This window comes from Astatotilapia calliptera, chromosome 6, assembly GCF_964374335.1.
Source record: "Astatotilapia calliptera chromosome 6, fAstCal68.1, whole genome shotgun sequence".
In the NCBI taxonomy this organism is placed as follows: domain Eukaryota; kingdom Metazoa; phylum Chordata; class Actinopteri; order Cichliformes; family Cichlidae; genus Astatotilapia; species Astatotilapia calliptera.
In genome coordinates, this window is record NC_137427.1 from 15187065 (window position 1) to 15208991 (window position 21927).

At 42.1% G+C, this 21927-nt stretch overlaps 1 protein-coding gene across 3 annotated transcripts in view; it reads right to left on the reverse strand.

Annotated features, from left to right (window-relative positions):
* Window positions 1-1579: 1579 nt before the first annotated feature.
* Window positions 1580-21927, reverse strand: part of pkn1a (protein kinase N1a) — a 60817-nt gene continuing 40469 nt past the window's right edge. For all 3 annotated transcript variants that reach the window (XM_026170505.2, XM_080302430.1, XM_026170503.2), the window contains exons 3-23: window positions 21187-21292; window positions 19006-19154; window positions 18227-18347; window positions 14528-14673; window positions 13580-13793; window positions 13283-13477; window positions 12555-12664; window positions 12308-12451; window positions 11998-12073; window positions 11271-11406; window positions 10882-11008; window positions 9974-10053; window positions 8451-8526; window positions 7933-8024; window positions 7477-7653; window positions 5540-5602; window positions 4783-4859; window positions 4007-4149; window positions 3719-3826; window positions 3453-3533; window positions 1580-3253 (exon numbers count right to left, since the gene is read on the reverse strand). In XM_026170505.2, coding sequence (XP_026026290.2) covers window positions 3050-3253; window positions 3453-3533; window positions 3719-3826; window positions 4007-4149; window positions 4783-4859; window positions 5540-5602; window positions 7477-7653; window positions 7933-8024; window positions 8451-8526; window positions 9974-10053; window positions 10882-11008; window positions 11271-11406; window positions 11998-12073; window positions 12308-12451; window positions 12555-12664; window positions 13283-13477; window positions 13580-13793; window positions 14528-14673; window positions 18227-18347; window positions 19006-19154; window positions 21187-21292 — 2625 coding nt within the window. In that variant the 3' untranslated portion in view covers window positions 1580-3049. The remainder of the gene's footprint in view (window positions 3254-3452; window positions 3534-3718; window positions 3827-4006; window positions 4150-4782; window positions 4860-5539; window positions 5603-7476; window positions 7654-7932; window positions 8025-8450; window positions 8527-9973; window positions 10054-10881; window positions 11009-11270; window positions 11407-11997; window positions 12074-12307; window positions 12452-12554; window positions 12665-13282; window positions 13478-13579; window positions 13794-14527; window positions 14674-18226; window positions 18348-19005; window positions 19155-21186; window positions 21293-21927) is intronic.

Genomic DNA, 21927 nt, shown 5'->3' on the forward strand with positions numbered 1-21927 from the left:
TCCTCCCTCGCTGGTGTCTGGTCTTCTTTTCTGTGCCTCTTTGCTGACTTTAAGAACGCCCATTTAGGATAGCCGCAGGTTTTGAGTGCTTCCTTTACATGTGTGTGTTCCTTCTTTTTCCCTTCAGGCTTAGAGGGAACATGTTCTGCCCGGTGGTGTAGGGTCCTAATTACTCCAAGTTTGTGTTCCAGAGGGTGATGGGAGTCAAAGAGGAGGTACTGGTCCGTGTGTGCGGGCTTCCGGTAAACTTCGATGTTGAGTTTGCCGTTCTGTTCAATGTGCATGGCGCAGTCCAGGAAAGGCAACACAATAAGGTTGCACACATGTTAAAATAACTCTATCTGGTAAATTTCCCTGCAGGTAGTGGACATTTACTGAGATAATTTGAAGTGAAATGATTTATTTATTATTACTGGAATTTACTGTTTACATGGTGCTGAGAGTACATGAGGATAAGATGCAGATCAGCACTTATCATTGCGGATCCAGGCACTCGTGTTTCCACGAAAGGTCGACCATTAAGGACCAGTTCTGATGTTTTTCCATTGGTGATGCTTTCTTCTTTAGCAGCCGGTCAAAAGTCAGGGAGACTCCAGGAGTTGGTGCAAATACAGTGAATCCAGTTAAAGTGATTTGCTCACTAGTCTTGTTTGAAGTCCTGTGATATGGTTAAAACTGCCACGAGGAGTCTTTTTTCTTCTAAAATTCTGACTCACATATTAAAACAGATGCTCACTACAGTCACATTTTTGATGCATTTTTCTCTGATGTAATATCACGAGAAGAAGAAATGACATAATTTGACTTTGTCCATCAGGAGAATAAACTATTTATCCTCTAATTTCATTTTAGTCCTGCTCTGGCAGGTTTGAATGAATGTACTGAAAAATGTTGATACAGAATCTGTGATAATGGGCTGTATACGCTCACCAGCCATTTTATTGGGTACACCTTGCTAATACCATTTGAGAACTGTCTTAAAATGTAATCCACAGCATTACACAGCAGTAGCCTGAACCACTGATAACAGTCAGGATGGACCCATGCTTTCATGCTGACTTCAGCTCGTATAGCCATAGTGGTCTTCTGCTGCTGTAGCCCATCTGCTTTAATGTTCAACACGTTGCACGTTTAGACATGCTCTTCTACATACTTTGTATTTAGCAAGTGGTTCTTTTTTTCCTGACCTCACTCCTCTTACATCAATAAGACATTTTCACTCAGAAAACCGCCAAATCACTGTATATTTCCTCTTTTTTGGACTATTCTCTAAATTGCAGTGACAGATGTGCACGTTCTGCTTCTAGAGGTCTAGAGGTGCATAAGTGCACGTAGTTGCTGCCATGTGATTGGCTGATTAGATGTTTAGTTAATGAGCAGTAAAACAGGCGTATCTAATAAAGTGGCCGGTGAGTATTTATTCAATCACTGCAGCAGGTGAGTAGCCATCTGCATCCTGCTCCATTCATTCACAAATACTAAATTAAACGTGCATCCATCTATACATTACTGTGTTATTTTTATTTAAATGAATTTGAGATGCCCCTTTCCCCCGTCCCATGATGACAATTAACACACATTCACTCACGGTTTTCTTTATAAAATATGTCATCTCATACTCACATGGTTCTGTACTGTTGTACACAAGACAGGTAAAATCCACACCACCGCACATACATCTTAACAACAAACCACTGCTCTTGTGTGTTACACAGGTTTTCACTGTTGGCTCATGGTTTTCCTACAGATATCATCAAAGGTATTACCAGAGGTCTACGCCAGCTCTCGCCTCTCTAATTGGCTCTACTGTGGAAAAGCAGCTCATGTTTGTTTTGCTTATGGCGCCCCGCAGAGTTTCCACAAGTACTTAGACATCAACAAGTTTCGGAAACCGCCACAGCGACCGCAGCAGCCAGAGCGTAACCTGTCAGGGCTTAAGCGCCGAAAACAGACACTAAAACAACTTTTACAGCCAGTGAGGTTAAAGATTTAATCGCCTCGGAGGGAAATCACTTACTTCATGTTCACAAAACTCTGGTAGCACTCAGGTGACTGGATGAACGTGTCTCCAAACCCATAAAGAGCAGTTTATTACTTGTACATCACAGTTTAGTGTTCAGATTTTTGCTTTTGGAATAATAAATGTTTTCCTCAAAGCTTTTATGCTGACGGTTATGTGTGTGTGTGTGTGTGTGTGTGTGTGTGTGTGTGTGTGTGTGTGTGTGTGTGTGTGTGTGTGTGTGTGTGTGCTACACATTTATATCAAATTCTTCCTAAAACCCAAACATTCAACTAAAAAGGACGAGTCAACTGCTCTTGTAAAATCCGAGCAACCCAAGTTTAAAAAGTAGTTGGTGGACATCCAAAGGAAGGTCCACTGCAGCGAAGCAGGACAGTGGTTCTTTACCCATTAGTTAACTAATAATACACCTAAAAGCAGTCAAAAGACTGATGGGTATCAGCTCTGAGTGTCTTTTTTTTCTCTTCCAAAAACATAGAGGAGTTTCTGCAGCACACTGTATCCCTCCTCACCCCGCTGCTGTACACAAAGGGCCACAAAGTAAAACAAAATGCTTTTTTTCTGTGGAACAAATACAAGTATAAATGTAAGGCATTGGTATGAGAGGCCACTGAGCAACCCCTAAACAGTCAAAAGTACAAAAATACAGCAAGCTCCTCCTCTCACAGCTGCACTGGCGACTGCCGAGACGTCTAAGACGACGGGAAGAGACTTTTAAAAGTCTGCAAGATACAAAACCCACTGCAGTTTCGTACAATGACTGGAAAGGGGGGCCTTTGTTTGTGATAAAACATTATAACCCCAACTAATTTCTGTCCAGGCTTTCATTTGCTCAGTCCATGATCTTTAAAACTCTGCAGACACACAAAACACAGTCTCTTCGTCTTCAGTTTCATTCATTCACAGTGTAACAAGAAGCGACAGACGAGCACGGACAGTCAGCTTGAGACATATCTCTGTGCTCCGGCTGAAACTGTCGCGAAGTCGTCGAAATCCAACGTTCCTCGAGATCTGTTGGCTTCGGGTCCACTAGCAGAGGTCAGAGACGTAGTCAAAGTCCCGGAAACTGTCCTGGTCTTTGCGGGAGAGCGCACGGGGCTCACGTGGAGGCGTGAGCGTCGGAGGTTCCGTGGTGAACTCCTCGTCAAAGTTACTGACGTCTTCTTTGCCGCCGATGGACGGGACGAAGGGAGGGGGCAACTTCTTCTGCAGCAGCGCCTCCCAGTCCATGCTCTGGAGGGAGAGACGGACAAGAATAAGAGCAAGAAGAGCAATTAAAGCTGCAATTCAAAGGGCTTCGAAACAACCACCATAACAGTCTGGCTGTAAACACACGAGAAAAACCTCTTCCACCTCTCAGTGTTTGCTAACGAATCTCCATCTTGCGTTCTCACCCCCAACAAGTTGCCTAGGTACCTTTAAGTCTACTTACTCTGAAAAATGGTTGCTTCTTCACCTCCTCTGCATCCTTCTCACCAGATCCCAACCTTCTCTCTGGGTTCCTCCTTAACAGCTGCACACAGACACACGAGAATAGGAAATGACGAGTGGCTATAACAGTGAAGCATCAACTGTCTGACTGTGAGTAAGTGAGGATGTCGGACTGATTCAGTGTTTCACGTGTAAGTGCAGCATTTGTCACATACAGTTTGTGTGCATGAGCGAGCGAATGTGTGTGTGTGTGTGTTTTTGCTTTACCCTCCTCATGATGCCAATAGCCTCAGTGGAGAGGAAGCGTGGGTAGCGGACTTCATCATTCACAATGCTGTCAAACACCTCCTCTTCATCATCCCCTGGGAAAGGAGACTACAAAAAAATACACCGGTCACACAAAAGCACAGTTCACTGAATCCACTTTTGATATTCTGTCATTTAAAACAAAATCAGCATTTAACTACAGCGAACACGAGTAATTAATCGGCACCAGATCAAACTAACACGTGGCTATAATAACTCCATGACCAGTGACAGAGGGCTAGCTCTTACCTCTCCCACCAGCATTTCATAGATGAGGACCCCCAGGCCCCACCAGTCTACGGCTCTGGTGTAAGACGTGTCTGTCAGGACCTCGGGGGCTAAAAACTCCGGAGTCCCACAGAAGGTGCTGGTCCGGTCACCAAAACCCATTCCTGCAGAAAAAAAACGAAAAAAATGATCTCTGAAAGCTAAAAGAGAAACAAAATCACTTCTTAATTTACCTGAACTTCAGATGATGAAAACCTGCCGCTCTGTACTGTTTAATCACTCATATTCCGACATCTGTTTAAATTTCAGAATCGAGTGGAGGTATTACGCCAATTTCCAACTGCTTTACTGGAGACATTTTCCATGATTCACAGTTCAAAATGAGGGTTATTTATCTTACACAGAGGCTTTTTTTGCAGCCCATCAGCCTATCCTCTGCCTCAGCCTCAACTTTCTCGTGATTGGGGATGTGGAGATACCTGCTGTGGTGACCCCTTGTAACAAAGGCTTGGGCAACAGCAGCTTTTTCATATGCTGACCTTATTATTTGATATTGAGGCCATGTTTAATATGGGCACCCTTCATTGTAACCATACAAACAGATGTTGGATAATATGGAGAAGCTAATAGGTCACCTATGGTGTTTCTGAGCTCAAGGCAGGGTTCGGTTGACCTGCTTTTCAGGCTCCCTGACAGACTAAAAACATCACACTGTTTTCCGGTTGTAAGTAAATTTGTATCCCGAAGCAAAGACAAAAACAAATAAAAGACCGTCTGTCAGTAATACACAGATCCACCTTCTTTGCAGAGTCCAAAGTCAGCGATCTTCACATAACCATCTGTGTCTAGCAGCAGGTTGTCGAGCTTGAGATCTCTGAAAGGGAGAAAACATGCAGGTGAGAATCAGTATCTTCGTACAGCATTTAGATACAAACTCTCTCTGTGAACTGACTGTAATCCCAGCAGACTGTACTAAACTGAGCCTGTACAATAATGCTCACAGCAAACGTCAGCCTGATGGTGCGACACTCAGTACCCCGGGGATGAATCCTACAGCTTCTGGATGCCCTGAATGATCCAGCATGTGGTACCTGATATTTTTTCAGCTTCGGGTTTTGTGTTATTCCTTGTTTGCGCCTTTATTTTGAAAGTGTTTCAGCCTTTGTGTGTCTCTGGGGTTTTTGGTTTCCTGCTGATTGTCAGTCACACCAAGTGTATAAACACTCTTTCCTTTGTCAGACTGTCTGTTTACCTTGCTCTGGTTTCTTTTGGATTATTTAACTTTTGGGATTTTCCTGCCCCATAATGAGGCAAAGTGTGTAAAGTTTCATAAAATAAACCTCCCACTGTTGAAGCTCCTATTTGCTGTATCTGGGTCCTCTAACTGAACTGCAAAACTTAGACTGACATTTCAACCTATGCTGGCAGAAATGTTTAGAAATTAAGAGCTCGATTTAACATCGATCTTTGACGTTTCTATTAGTCTGATGCTTCCTGAGGTGAAAGAAAGCTCAGTTTTACATCAGTTAAGAGGTTTGTGTGGGCTCGACTCACCTGTACACAATCTTATGGTCGTGGAGGAACTGAAGTCCGAGAACCACACAAGCTGCGTAAAACCTGAAGCCAAAAGCAGAGAAAATCAACCTCCAGTTAGACGCGATAAAATGGGAACTTCATATTAATAACAGACATACTGCTTTCAGACCACTAGCCACTGTAACCAAATCTGCTGTCTGAGGCCTGACAAACAGCTGCTCCCCAGCTGTTGAACTCCTCGGTATGGGGACAGCAGTAATAGTGCTGAGGGTTTTCTGGCATTATGTCCTTAAAAGACCCTGCACACCCACTGTAAACCTCATACAGATGGCTTCACTTATTTCAGCGGATCTTTTTAGACTGTGTGGGTATGCTTATGCTGTGGCGTCTCCCTCATTTCTCTTCACTGATGAGAGTTTGGTGACCTCATGATAATCCCAGGATAAATTCAACTTGTGCAGAAATCTAACAAATAAACAAACATAACTTCAACAGATTTCTGGAGGATGGAAGGCCTTTAAAACATTCAGTCTAATACAGCGCATCTCTAAAAGGTTTTCACATCTGTCCTAATGCTCAGCAGCGCACATGTACAAATCATAAAATAGAATAGAATAATCCTTTAATTGTCCCACAAGGGAAAATTGGTTGTAACAGCAGCAAAAACAACGCACACATACAAACAGAACAGGACACAGAACAGAAACGCACACAAACATATTTACATTATGGACAAAAGTTACAAAAACAGAGTACTGTACAGTTATTAAGAGTAAAGTACAGATAAAAATGGCAAACCCAGGCTGTAGTGTGCAAACAGAGCAGGGTACTGGAAGATGTTTAAGTAATTAAGAATATTTAGAAAAGGTACAGATTGTGTATTGTACCTGTAAATCATGTTAGTATGTCTTGTGTAAGTATGGCTTATGTGCCAAGAGACGTGCCACATACACGGTACATAAGTTACTTTGAATTTAAAGATCGCAGACGGCTATTTCACACTAAATATGACCCTTTAATATTTGTACATGTATATGTTTTTCACCTCTCTTTCATTTTTTTCTCCTTTTCATAATTTCTTTTCATTACAACTGCCCTCTCTCCGCCCTTACTTCCTCCTCACCTGAAGTCTCATGTCCTGAGCTTAAATCAGGGCTCTAACACATGAAGACGTGCACAAAGATGCTTTTTGCTCTCAACTTTGTCACAGTTAGTTATTGTCAACAGATTACATATATGTGACCCTTCTATCTCTGGCTAAACAACAACAACAGTTGGCATAAGCTAACGTTATTCCGGCTAATGTTAGGCTCAAATGTCTAAAAAAAAAAAAAAAAAAAAATCACGCTTTCTCTTTGATAAACAGTTCGACTAAATTCTCATATTGTATCAGAGTTGGACAAAGTTAGATCCACTTCAAAGAAAATGTCACTAATACTGGCTAACAGTGGCAAAAGCAGCTGTTAATGTCAAAAAAGTTCAGGATATCCTCAACAACTCAGTTCAGTATCGCTTCACCGTCTCATCAACGTATCGATCGGACTCTTTCCACAAAATTTTACAGCCTCCTCCAGAGTAAATATAAGTCCACACATATTGAAAGCTGAGGTAAACAGTGGACTGACAGCCTACACTCACTACAGATGAACAGCGCCCTGATTTGTTTGCCCTGTGGGAAAAAGTGGGAAAAAACACTGGTGTATTTAACAGTATTGACTCCCACTCTGAGGTGAAGGTCGAGATATCGTGCTTGACGGATTCTCGTTAATGTAACTGATGTTTTAAGAAGGGATCTGTTTACAATCTCTGTGTTTTAATGTACATATGGGCGATTACTACATAAAATGAGTGTTTATAACTGATCCCTGAGGTTGACTAAATTCATCAGGACTAATCTCTGGGAAAGCCTAAAATTTGCATGGAAATACTTCAAGGATAATCCATTTATTACGTACACGGCCCGTGGCTCTGTGAAGACGTCTGTGTGGATGTGCATCATCAGGTCGCCTCCTGCTGTGTACTCCATAACAAAACACACGTGCTCTGGTGTCTGGAAGCACGCAAACAGGTTGATAAGGAAGGGATGGTGCGACATGTTGACGATCTCAAAGATGCGCTTCTCGCACATCAGACTAGGGGAGGAAGGAGAGAAGGAAAGAGTGGAAGAAGAGGCAAGAGGAGGAGAGAAAAAAAAAAAGATTAGAGGGCCATTTAAACATAATTAGATAGTGTTTATTTTAGCCTATGAGAAAACCCACACTCAGCCCACAGATGAACTGTAATCACAGTGATTCAAGACACAAATTAAATCCTGTGAGTAAATCTACTACTGGAGCGCTTAATCTCTGGGCTAAAAACAACAACCACACATCACACAAGCACAGGGCTGAGGAATAAACATCAGCACACACCTATCCACCTCATCCCGAGCAACGATATCTCCTTTTTTCAGGGCTTTGATGGCATACATTGTGCCGGTCTTCTTGTACTCAGACAATAACACCTGTAGACACATAGACACACTCTGATTAACTCTAACACATATAAAGCATTGTTTTTTTTTTTAAAAAATCTTCTTTTATTAGAGCTTTTAAAACTTCTCAGTGGATCCACGTGTGATATGGTTTCTCTTTCCCCCTGCAGTCACCAATACTTAAAATGTGGCCTTCATGTGCACCTAACAGCATAAGGAAAACAAGCTTTCTTTTTTACAAACTGTCTTTTATTTTTGTTTGCCTGATTGTAGTTGTGACAGTCACATTGTGAGAATCCACAAACAGAGAAGCTGTTAATCTGGGACTTTTTTGCTGTTGTGACCTTCAGTATATTTGAGGGAATAATAAGAAAAAGACTCTTGTTCTTTGTGTTGTTATTAATTGGTTCGGTTGTTCCAGTTTTTTTTTTTTTCTGGATTAGAAAGAAATCATACCTTCCCAAAGTGTCCACGACCCAAAACAGCAATGAGCCTGAAGTCCTGGAGGGACAGCGGACCTTTCTTCTGCTTGCTGGAGAAACCAACAGGCACGGTGAGGAAGAACATTTAAACTAGACACCAAAAAGTAACAACTGCTGATATTACATGACACACATATAAGGACTGTGTACGTGTGGATAATACAAGCTGAATAATACATTAATACATACATGTAATAATGGGGAGCAGACATTTTAAGCTGCAACAGGAGGAAAAGCAGAGGATTTATCAAAAACATCAATGATTCTGTTTTATTCGGGTGTCTGAAGATTTTTGACAGCTAATAACGCAGCAGCTGCTCTCCTGAAAACGCCCAGCTGGGAGCGCTTGAGAGCGCTTGAAAGGCTTTGGAGGCACGCTGTGCCTCCAGGTGAGTGTTTGGTTGCTATGATACAGAAAGTACACAGACGTAATCTGCTGCAGGTACCTGACTCTCTGTCTGACTGCTGCTTTTACTCACACACGCACAGGAAACCAAATATTCCTCATAGTATTATTTTAATGTTAATACGCACACTTGCACGTGTGCACACTTGGACAGCAGCACTTAAAACTTGTGACAGAGGTTTGCTGTAGCGTTTCTCCCACTTCCACTGTGCTTAGACAGCTGGGTAAAAAGTGACAGTGGTGCATGCAGCTGGTTACATTTGTAACTCTCTTAAAACCAGAAAAAAGATAGATGTGTAGCGATGAGCACAGAAAAAATGCTCAGCCTGTCGCCATGCTGATGTCGCTTTGAGGACATCAGGGAAAAAAACAGAACACATGTAGTGGGTTTCCTCCATCCATAAGCTTCAGGCCTTTATGCTTGGAGGGTTGTAGGGAGGCTGAGGCGAACACCAGCAGATGGTAGGTAAGAGTCAGGGTCATTCATTCACACTTGCATTCAAATATTGAGCAATTCATAATTAACCTGTACATAAAAAGGCCTGTATGGTCTAAAGGCTCAAGTCCAGAAACATTCTGGCTTGGACGTGAGATTTAACCAGAAAGTCAAAGATCAGCTGCTCATCCGGCTCGTGATCTTTCACAATTCACAAGTAATTGTGATGTAGAAAGTCAGTTAGAAAATTTAGGTGTCGTTGGTTGGGTGTTTTAGACAAAGTAATAAGAATTCAAATCCACTGAAAGACCAAAACAGCTCAAACGACCTCTGTACGTTTCCTAACCGGAGGAGGCCCTGTGATAAACGCAGGATACGCTGGAGAGATTGTCTCTTGGCTGGCCTGGGAGGCTGGGGGGAGAGAGGTCTGGGCTTCTCTGCCCTCACAACCGAGCCCCAGATAAACGGCATAAAACAGATGATGGCTGGTTTTATTTCCACCTGTGCTTTTCCTACTGCCACATTTCAAAATGTTTTTTTGTCTGATAAACTTCATCCTCATTATTATATATCATCATTTATCATTAAAATCCAAACAAATCCATTTTAGAAAACAAAGAAGTAAAAGTGTTTCGGTGAGTGTGCGTGCGTGTACCTGCTAACTGAATGGGTTCGGACAGGGGACTCAGGGGCGAGGTCTCGGGGGGAGAGGGGATCGATGACTAGATGTTGGTCCTATCGGAGGACATGCGAGGGAAGAGACAAAAAAGGAACAGACGTCCAGAGACGGAGATTATAAAACAACATGAAATGGAAGACAGGAGACGCAGTCTGGAGCTGATGGTGACTGACCCTGCGCTGGATTTTAAATCTTTAAACCCCGCAAATACCAGGTCGACCACAGTCCTTTACATCCAGGTGTGGCTGTGCTGCTAACAGGAAGGACACCGTAACAGAGCAGAGAGTGGGTCGATTTTACGTCTCTGTTCACATCAGAAGGAGAGCTGACGTAAAGCAGCAATATTTGCAGTATTTACTCATACCGTAAACTCTTCCTCTTTCAGTCATTTTCTTGTAAATCAGACTCATGTCACATGACCATTATTTAAATGTTAAATGCCTAAAATTATATTAACTTAATAACTAAATCTCCTGTCATTAAAATGATTTACAGGCTTATGTGACTTTATAATGATGGAGCCAAGTCTAACATAATTATTTTTTCTTTCACAATCAGTGTTCAAAAAAAGAGTGTTTGTGCTCCTGCAAGCTACCTGGGAATTAGACAAGGTTAAGGCACTAGAACACATCCCAAGCCCTGAAAAGTACAGTGTGCTTACAATGTAAGATGGGGAAATATTTGATTTTATTTATTTGTAATTTTTTCTCTGATACTTGCCTCCTTTCATCGAAACTTACCCAGAATGTATACATTTTTAAAAATTACTTAAACTGCATTACTTAACACTACTTGTATTTGATGCTGTTACGCCTTTCTTTCCCTGCCAATTCGAACTTTTAGTTTCTTTTTTAGTTAGGAAAGCCCCGTCCCTCATCACACACCTCCCCTAACTCCCGGGTTTCCTCTCGCTCCATCGGTCTCACTGGAGTGTTAATGTCCATGTCTCTCTTGTAATCGCCTCTTATTGGAGAGTCGCTGTCCAGACTCAACTTTTCCACTGAGATCTCCCTGAAAGACCAACAAATACACACACACACAAATAGACCAACGTGTAACACAGACAAACAGACAGAACAACACAGAAGGGTAGTTAGACACGGGGCTGGGAAGGCATCGTTTGCTTTATTCTTTGTCTGGAAACAAAAGGAAAAAAGGTTCAAGGAAAGCTGCTACGTTTGATAGCAAAGTCTGACTGACGGTTATCAAACGTCACTCCCGATGAAAGACCGAAGCGTGTGCACCTGCGTGTACATATCTCAATGCGTCTCACCCAGAGTTGAGTGTCAGGCTTTGTGCGTTGGGACTGTAGGTTCCTGAGTTGTTGACGGTGGGGATGGCGTTTCGAAGCAGCCTCACCCACGTTCCGATATCCACGTTCATCTGACGAGCCCGGAGGAACGCCTTGCCTGAAAAATGCACAAACACACACATCTAGTCAGAGTCAGAAATTAATCAAACATAACATTCAGCCACTAAAACTATTTTGTTTCTGTTCAGGAATGCTGATATTTAGCATCTTAATAAAAAATGTTAAAATTAAAAATGGAAATTTCATAGATGAAAACAGAAATAATATTTCAGCATTAAAAACATAATGTTAATTTAAGAGTTTTCACATACTGGCAGATTAACAATTACAAGATCATAAAAAAATATTTTTTATAAGACACGTTTATGTTTTTATAAGACAAAAAAACGCCAGACCTTTACAGAGTTTAGCTCAAGTTTTTATATTCTGTTTGCTTTCCTATAGAAATGAAGGTAAAAAAAATAATAGTCACCACTAGAGGGTGCTGTGGTCTAAATAAAAAAAGCAGGGAACTGATGGCATAAGCAGTTGTATGTTTTACTGCAGGTAGTGTCCATCTTCCTGTCATGATAAAACTTTTAAAGTTTTACTGTTTCTCCATATAAAACTGCCCTCAGGCTGCTGAGTAGAAAATGGAAGAGAAATAGAAAATGTGTAATGTTTCTTCGCTGCTCTGTCTGCTCCCCACCTTGTTGCTTAGAAAAGACTTTCTTCTGCCTCCGCAGGCGCGGGACTCTCTCAATAACCGGGTTAAAGAAGGTCACCTGGAAAACACACAAAACAAAACATGAAAAGAAACGACCAAAAAAACCCACCCATATTTTATTTTTACGCTCAGAAACAGCCTTTCAAGTGTGACGTATCAAAGCAACGCTTTCCAGCACAGGTGCATGTGGCAGCTCACGGGTGGGCGCGCACATCTGAGTGTGTGTTTGAGTACGAGTGATTCGCCATTCATTTCGCTGTTTCTTTTTTGCAGGTGTGTGGTATGTGTGTACCTCAGCCAGCAGCAGGCCCTGAGGCTCCAGCTCCAGCTGAACTCTGTGCTTCTGGTTGTCCAGGAACTCCTCCAGCTTCAGGTACTTAAGAGCGCACAGCGAGCGGTAGTCCTTCCAGTAAACTGCGATCTCCATCTCCCTCGACTGAAGCGCAGGCACCCAGCGGTATCAACAGAGAGAAAAGCTGCCTTAAATAAACTCTTTGGTGTCTGCGTGCAAGTTTGTGGGAAGGAGATTGTATACTGACCCTTTCAAGCTCCACAGTGAACGTCTGGTCCCAGGCCTGCTCTCCCACAGTCTTCCAAGCAGTCTGACCCACCACTGTGTTATCCAGCTTCAGCACCGCACTCACCTCAGCTAAACACACACGCAAACCAATGATTTCCTTCATTAATGAATCCAAAAATGCACAAAATAATAAAAAAAAATTAACGCCGACCAATAGGTTCCTTTGAGATATGGAAAAAAGGACTAAGACCTTATAAAAAGCTGTTTGCAAACTGCCTTTAACCTCCTAGGACCTGGCGTCCACATATGTGGACATCATATTTTGGGTTATTTAGACCAAAATACTCAATTTTGCTCTACATGGGCCTAATATCCACTTACGAGGACATTTTACTGCAACTGTTCTATCAAAATTTTAAACAAATATCCTCATATGTGGCTCTCATTTTTCTTAAAAACAAAAATAAGGTAAAAAAAAAAATCTGGTAATTCTTTGTTTTTACTTTCATCGGGTCCCAATATGCCCAAATATCAAAGAGAAATTAAAATGCATGTTGTGGAGGAGTTCAAGTCTTAGGAGGTTAAAGCATCTGTCACGACCTGACAAATAATATCTAACCTGATGAGCCTAAAGGGACCCACGACAAAGTTGAGGGGAAAAAAAGCCAATACAGCCAACAAAGAAGACATAAAAAGCTGAAATGAAAACCTTAAATGCACCACGTGCACACTCATACAGTCACTCACAGGAGAGCTCCTCTGTCTTGCTTGGCGTCTTCCCGCTGACGGAGCCACTGCGTCCGTAGAGCCCCTTGCTGCCCCTCATGAAGGACCGCGTGTCTCCGGGGCTGTAGCAGGGCAGCATGAGAGGTGTCCCTTTATTGCGCCCTGGGACCACCTCTAGTAACCCAACACAGCCCAGCAGCTGCACTTGTAATGTACCTGAAGACAGAGGAAAACAATGTAGGCACAACCTGAATGCATTCCTCGCTTCTGTACCTTCTTCTTCATATTGTAGGATTCTCCTGAGCCTGTATGACATACCAGTGAGAGGCGATGGCTTGCTGAGGGTAGTATACTGGTTTTGAAGGTAGGGGGCGCCGTGGCGGGAGCTGAAGGCAGGTGAGGAGGCCAAGACCAGCTCCTCTTTGATGATGCTGGCCTTTGGATGGTCCTCTGGCAGCTCTGCCAGGCGCTGGTCAAGAGAATCTCTCAGCAGGTCCAAACGCTGGGAAGCCTCGCTCAGACGAGACTGTGCCTGCAGAGCATCGAAACAGACGATATCTACCTTTTAAACTCTCAGACAGACATAAAAAAACAAGAAGTCCTATGCTACTTCTCAGTGCACACATATCACAGTAGCACACCTTAATTTAATCACATTTTTTGTGACCTGCTGCTTTTAAGTGCATGCAGAAAGACAATGTTAGGCTTGAGCGAGTTTTTATGTTCATTTATAGAGTAAGTAAAGGCGTGCGAGTGAGGATTCAAACGGCAGAACTCTCACGGCATGTGGTGAGAAAACAAGTGGTTCATTGTCACTGTGGGGGTAAAATGCAGCACGTTACGCGGCAGCTGCTGTTGTGAGGCTCTCTCTCAAATATTTTTATGAACAGATTGCAGAGTTCAGCAGCTGAAACTGTTCTGCGAGGGATCTGACATCACGGGACACTCCTGCTCTGAGTTTCCTCGACGTATAACGAGAAACCATATCAGACCCAGACAACTCAAGATGCCATAATGTTGGTGAACAAACAAAAAAAAAAAAAAAAACAGTTGATAAGAGATCAAATTTTTGTGAAGGATCTAAGGCAAAGCCAAAGATAGCTGAAGTCTCAGAAGTAAGAGATAGCGGAAAACAAAAGGAGCAGATCTGAAGAAGATCTACAGGTGCGTGTCAGCATGATGTCATCGGTACAGCTGCCGTCTCACACGTGTCTGTGTGCGCTTTGAAGTGTGTGAAAGCGAAACATCAGCAGGATCCGCTCTAACCTCAGACAGAGCTTTCTTGTCCTGAACTTTGCTGGCCCCCAGGAGCCTGAGGACGTTTTTGGCCCCCTCAGCAACAGCATGCTCCACCCTGTAGTGATGTCTCAGCTCTTCGATACGCAGCTCCATCCCGCACACGTCTTGGTTACCTGCGTGAAGGAAAGGGGCAAACAACATTACTGCACAGCCGACACGATGGCAATCTCCTACGCAGTCTCTGTGCTGCGCGCGTGGCAGCTACGTTAAGGCTTTCCTGTTTTGCCAATGGCGTGTTACAGGGAACTCCCCTGGGCATACTAAGTTAGGTTAATGCCTTAATGCCTGTCATGCATTACACAAGAGGCGAACAAAGAAAACATTAGCGAGGCCTAGAGGGAGGTAAGCAGCCTCTGACTGTTCCCCAGCAAGCAGTGCTTAGCATAATTCCAGCCTCTCCTTCCAAATAGCCCCATATCCCTGCTCTAAAAGCAAACAGAGCAACCAAACAAAATAAGTCTCTCACCTATTTACATTTTTAAAACAGCTAGCAAGACTAAAGCAAAAACACTGCTCTAAATTTGTAGCTTCATCTCTCCTTTTCTCAGAAATATAGTACCTCATAAATGTACATTAGTGGGAAACAGAAAGTCTTATAATGAGATGCAGTGCTTTCAACTCAAAATCTAAAAACATGCTCAAGCTCCCTCACTTAAAAGACCAGATATGAGAATCAGCATAAGAGCAGCACCCTACAGCACAAATTAGAGCAAAGTGCTTAGCTTAATGGCACCAATACAGCCTTCAAATGATGGGCAACAAACTGAGAGCACTCAGATATGGGAAGAGCCGGAAGGAGGTGTGCGAGCGTGATAAGGAAAAGGACAATTGGACAAATGGCATTCAAAGATGATGCATTTGACTTTCAAACACCAGATTGGTTTAGAAGAAGGACAGAAGACCAGGATGGATGGTTTTTACAATTCTGAGCTGCTCAAATAACTGCAGGAGACAGAAGAGAAAGCAAGGACAGGAGGGAGGTAGGGGTGGAGAACGAAGTGGGTGCTTTTATCTCCTAATAAGGTGTTCTGCCTGGAGCACAGACCTCTGCTAGATGACCCCTCCACCGGGTGTGGTGCCTGGAGACTGTCTGTGTACACCATACACACAGCCCTGTGATATGGTGTGTGTGTGTGTGTGTGTGTGTGTGGTTTAAAGAAGAGAGACAGAATCAGAGCCAGAGAATATACAGCCGTGGTTGCTGTTAGAGACAATCAAATAGAGAAGAAATACAAAGAAAGGGAGGGGTGTGTGGTGGTTGATCAATTTAGTCTGATAAACACGAACATTAGCTCAAGCTGAAATTGTAGTTTAAGAAAAAGCCAAATCTGGCTGTGCAGCATCATTTTAAACTCTGCTGGAGAACCATTAGCTGCTGCTAGTATAACACACCCCTTTGTGCTCTGTATCAGAGCATGAAAATCCAATTAGAGATGCACAGACTGTTGGATTCTGGGTCAATACCAACACAGATGTTTACAATAACACTTTACGATCACAGCCAATGGAGACAGTGTACTGTTTTTTCACATTTTGCCTGCTTTGTTGTTAATTATTCCTCCTTTTATTCCAGTGAAGACAAGAAACTAACATTTTAGAAAGATTTAACTGGTGTAAAACTGATATGACAACAGATTTCAGCCACTGATATTTAAATGCTATTTTGTCAGCCAACACACATACACTCACCTACTGCTTCCCCAAACCATTACACCACCATCAGCAGCCTTAACCAATGATTCAAGGCAAGATGGATCCATGCTTTCATGTTGCTTACATCAAATTCTGACCCTACCAAGTAAATGTACAGCAAAAATTGAATCATGAGACCAAGCAATGATTTCTCATGTGCTACTGTCCAGTTTTAGTGAGTAGCCTGAACTGTAGCCTCAGTTTCCTGTTCTTAGCTGACGGGAGTGGCACCCAGTGTAGGCTTCTGCTGCTGTAGCCCATCTGGGTTCAAGGTTAGCATTCAGAAATGCTCTTCTGCATACCTTGGTTGTTTCTGTTATTTTACTACTAGCTCAAAGCAATCTGAATATTCCTCTAAACAAGACATTTTCACCCAGAGAACTTATGCTTTTCAGAACATTCTCTGTAAACCCCAGCTTTCTTCTCCCATTCAGATGCTCAGTTTGAGCTTCAGCAGCTCATTTTGACCACAACTTGATGTCTAAATGCATTAATCTGCTGCCATGTTACTGGCTCATTAGATGAGCTAAACGGATGTACCTAATGAAGTGGACTATGAGTGTACGTATTTGTAAACGATGTTCGTATATGTTGATACTTTTATGCTGCCAAAGCTGTGGCTTGGCTGCATTGCTTTTCATCCTCTTAATCGTCGGAGCAGTGGAAAGAACTCCAGATCATTAAAAACCCTTTAGGTTTTCCACATGGAGGACACAGATGGATAAAGTATGCCCTTAAAAGGCCCTTAAATAATCCTTCCAAATGGACATCATCTTCATTCCCTTAGAAGACACCCTGTCTTTTAACAGCCATCGGCGCTCGTCTGACAAGAGCAGAAAGGAATAGATAGCCCCAAAGGGAATATACCGTCTTTAAATCTGTTTTTTACTTCCACCCCCTCCCATCGCTCTCCCTCTGCTCTCCTGGTACATTTTACCAGACTATTCACCTCCCGTGACCGGCATCAGTCGGCCTGTTTTCCCAGCAGAGGGGTCTTAATGGTCCACAGCACTTAGTGCCCTATAGCGGCATGTTCACCTGCCCTGGCATTGATCGCCCTGCCACAACACATAATATGAATGTCCAACAGTAAAGGGAGAAAGCACACAGTTAAAAAAAATAAATGTTTGTTTGACTGTATCTACAACTGCACTTCGGTATGTGTGTTTATATCCATGCAACTGCTGCACACCTGATGTGTTTCGTTAACATGAAAATAAAGAGACTTTTAATCTGCCCACCACATTTTTTGTAGGCTTTTTTGTGTGCATCTTTGTGTGAATCGAATTGATTGTGCTAATATACCAGGTGGGCTATTTCACAGGCTTTTCTGTCCCTTAGTTGGCCACCACACCGATATAAACAGACACACACACGCACGCACAGCTTTCAGCGCGTCAACTCCAACTATCCTCTTCATCTTCTTCTCCCAGGCAGAGAGATGAAAACAGAGTCGGCTCTTCATTGATCTGTTTATGCTCTCTCATGTCTGCTGTCTGGAGCTGCTGCTCAGGACAAAACGTATTACACGCAGAGAAGAAGAAGAAAGAGACTGCAAATGCCACAAAGGGATAGTGAGATTGAACACACCTGACTAAAAGCACCTTGTCACTGCCAGCTGACCACAAGATTTAATATGCGATCGTTTAGTTCACACATTATGTAAGTATGGGCCAACTTAACACTCTTTCTGGCTTTATATGCAATAGAGCAGGTTGGATTTAATTTCTGTATCCACACTGATTTACTGCCAACAGACCAATTTACTGTGATTTGGATCAGCAATGGGTGCACTGATGCTTTATGGTCCTGACTGTGTAATTGTAACCTCTGATGGCTCTCTACTTTATAGACATATAAAAAATGCACTAAAATGTACCTCGGGAAATGAAAAGACCATGGTCAAAAAGCACAGGTACTACAAAAGAAGAGCAATCAATGTGGTTAAATGTGTCTATATCCCTTTAAACTCACCCTGTGTGTCGTCATTATGCTCCGTGGCCTGAACAGCTTTTCGAATTTGCATGCGGATGATGTCGATCTTGGTCTTACTGTCCTGAAGCATCTGCTGCGCCGTCTGCAGCATCTTCTTATCCTGGGGAACCAAACAGTAAGCAAGCCACATCACAAGACAGAAAAAGTAGACAATTATAACTGTCATTAAGACTATGCACCAGTTAGTGAACATCACAACAAGGTTTTCCTGCATTTACTTGCCATCAGATTAAACATTATAAATCAATAAATCTAAAGCTAAAGATATAAAATCTTTAAAAAAAAGAAACTAGGATGTATATGAGACAAAATATAAAAAAATATTATAAGATCCTGATTATGAGATTATAAGATCTCACCATATATATAAAATACAAGGTTAAAGGAATGATGTTTGTCACTTTACAAAAACAAAAGCAAATAAATAACTAATTCTACTGACGAATCAACAGGGTGCCATATCCCTGCAGCAGTAAGACAAGTGGAGATGGAACAGAAAGGCTAAAAGACAACGAAACAAAGGCAATGTTTATAGTAATAAAGGTAATCAGGTATTTATGAGTCAGCAGATGGCAAGGTTACTAACATGAAAGTGTGCACACAGTCTGCCACTTGGGAGGGGGGAATCTTTGTCTTGGACATTTTAACCCTTGCAGTCAGTGCTGTACACTTTCTCCTGTTCAGCTGTGCTTGACAGTGTGTGCATGTGTGTGTGTGTGTGTGTGTGTGTGCATGTGTGTGTGTAGGCTGTTCCGTACCTTGGTGGATCCATTGGAGTAAACAGGGATCATATTTTCAACTCCCTGTTTGACTTTGAGCTCAATGTTGAGCTGTCTCTCCAGGGCTGCGATGCGTTCCTTGTGGGCTGACGTACGACTCTCAGCCCCCGGAGACTGAGGACACTCATCTGTGGCAACAAGTAAAGGTTGGAAAGTATAAAATAAGGAACAAGATGAGGGTTCACATGGTGTGCTCTAAAGTGAAAATACCCTTTAGGGAATTACAAGAGTACTCCAATAACATTGCACTGTATTTCTGTGTGGAGAGTACAGGAAACTGATCCAGTGACTTAAGATCAGAGATCAACCACAGCCATAAGGGAAGAAACAAGCTGTAGCAAACAATGTCTAGCAAGATGATATAATATAAATAATAACATAAAAATTTCTATGCAGGCGCTGTGGAGAGCATCCTCACACAGAACATCACATCCTGGTATGGAAACAGCTGTGTCGAGGATAAAAAAGCTATTCAGAGAGTGATCCGCGTGGCAGAACGCTGCTGCAGGACTGCTCTCCCTTCCCTACAGGACATTTACGTCAGGAGATGCTGGACTAGAGCAACTGAGATTTTGAAGGACCCGTCCCATCCCAGCAACGAACTGTTCCAGCTTCTGAAATCAGGCAGAAGGTTCTGCACCATCCGAACAAGAACAGAGAGGCTCAAGGGGAGTTTTTATCAGGCCATTCGTGTGTTGAATACTCATTCACTGTATATATAAAGTTCTGTCTGTCTCTTTTTTTCTTTGCACAGTCGAGGAGCGTATCAGGTCACATTTCACTGCGTGTTATACCTGTATAACCAAACACGTGACAAATAAAGAATCTTGAATAAGCAAAAGCAAATTTTCTAATAAGTTGTAAAGTAGGAGGAAAAGAAATACTACATGACTGCAGATGCTGAGGACTGAGCTCATACTAAAAATGGCTTCCCTTGTTCATGTTATACAAAGTTAGATCATTATGTTTTGAGTCTGTGCTCCACCACATTTTACATCAAGCAATCAGGATGTGATTGAAGTGTACGCTGAGCTTTAATTTAGGGGTTTAAGACACATTTAGCATGAACTGTTTAGGAATTACAGCACTTTAAATACACAGACTTCTATTCCAAGAGGCTCAAAGGAAATTGGACAAACTAACATTTTAAATATAAGGATTTAAAAAAATCCTTTGCAGTTTATGACTGTCTATAATCCACATCATGAAATGCTGTGTTTGCTCTCTTGAGATGCACACACAGCATTTATTGCAGCCACCCTCAGTTGCTGCTTGTCTGTGGGTCTGTCTGCAGTCAGTTTTGTATTTCAAATCAAATCACTTGATTTGATTAATAACTGAAAAGCAAGCGCTGTTTGGCTGAGATTGCTTGATCAGTTTTGTAGCATGTACCAAGTCAAGTGCTCTTGACTTGGTTAGTTTGTTTGTGTTTTTTTAAAACCATGGAAATAATTCTGTCATCACCCACTTAAACTGTCTTCTGTGGTCTTCCAGGCCATTTTTGGTGTTCCTGAGCTGACCAGTACATTCTTTCTATGTAAGAATGAATGACACTGCAGATATGGTCACTTCCAAAGTTTTTGCTGTCTCTGATTGGTTTATTTTGTTTCTTCAGTCTAACGATTGCTTCCCTTACTTGCAAATACCTCTTTCTGGGCCTCATTCTGAGATTTCCAATGAACTTGTTAGTTAATTACTTTTGGTCCTCTGAAACGGTGTATAAAAATGGCTGTAATTCCTCAAAGATTTAACGCTTGAATTAAAGCTGAAAGTTTGCATTTAAACCACACCTTGATTGCATGATTAAAAATCTACTATTGTGGTCCTAGCTGCACAAGACTGACACAGCTTTTGGATATGAAAAGTAAAGTTAATGAGTATATGTTTTCAATTGCTGCTGTCAATTCTCATTAAATAAAACTTGTTGTCTGTTCTCTAAACGATGTTCCCTATCAGAGCCAAAAAGGCTGATAAAGCAGGCTGTGTGTTAGGGTGGATGAACGTTTTGATTAACAAGTCACTACAGTCCAAACATGTAGTATCTCTGCCACAAACACACTTGTACTTAGTATGCTGGTCATTACACCAGCTTATGCACTGAATTAATTACTGAAGATTAATGACTAAAGATAACGGAGCGACAGTTTCTAGCATACACACCTCGATTCTCTTCTCCTCCCTTCACCACAATATGAGCGTCCAGTTCCTGCAGCTGAGCATGCAGGTTCTCCAACTTGCGGTTTGAAGAGCGCAGCTGACTGTCCACCTGAAGACATAAAACCATTGCTGTTATGGAAACCATATTATCTACATAAAATCGTCAGTGTACACGCCCACCAGTGAATAACATGCCGGACAACGTGTGGACCACTAACAAGACATGCAAGAACACAATGACAAGCAAGAGAAGATGTCAATCTTTGAACCAATTCAAAGACATTAAATTAAGCTTTCCTTTATTTTCCCTATAATAAACATGCTGCGCAGTGCTCTAAACACTGTGATTCAGACTGTTTTTTTATACTCTTGGCTGTGTATGACATCAAAAAGAGGGGATATCCCTAATATGGTCATCTCAGGCAGAACACTCAAAACTTGTTTACAAAGGGCACTCAGTGAAGTGAAAGTGGACTTAATGGCTTGTTTCAGACAGAGAATGAAGTAAGGTGCTAATCCAAGGCCCAGGATGGGATAAATAAAGATTATTTTAATTTCTAAGTGAGCCAAAGCTGCTGTAAAGAGAATCGATCCACTTAAGCTCTCAGTAATTTTCTTGAAACAACATCTGAGCCTGAAAGTCATCAAAGAATTTATTATTTTGTTATGTTGACCTTCTGCATTAATCTTTGTTTTTTTAAGTAGTTAGTTCACACACAATGCCATTACACCCACAGGCTCTGC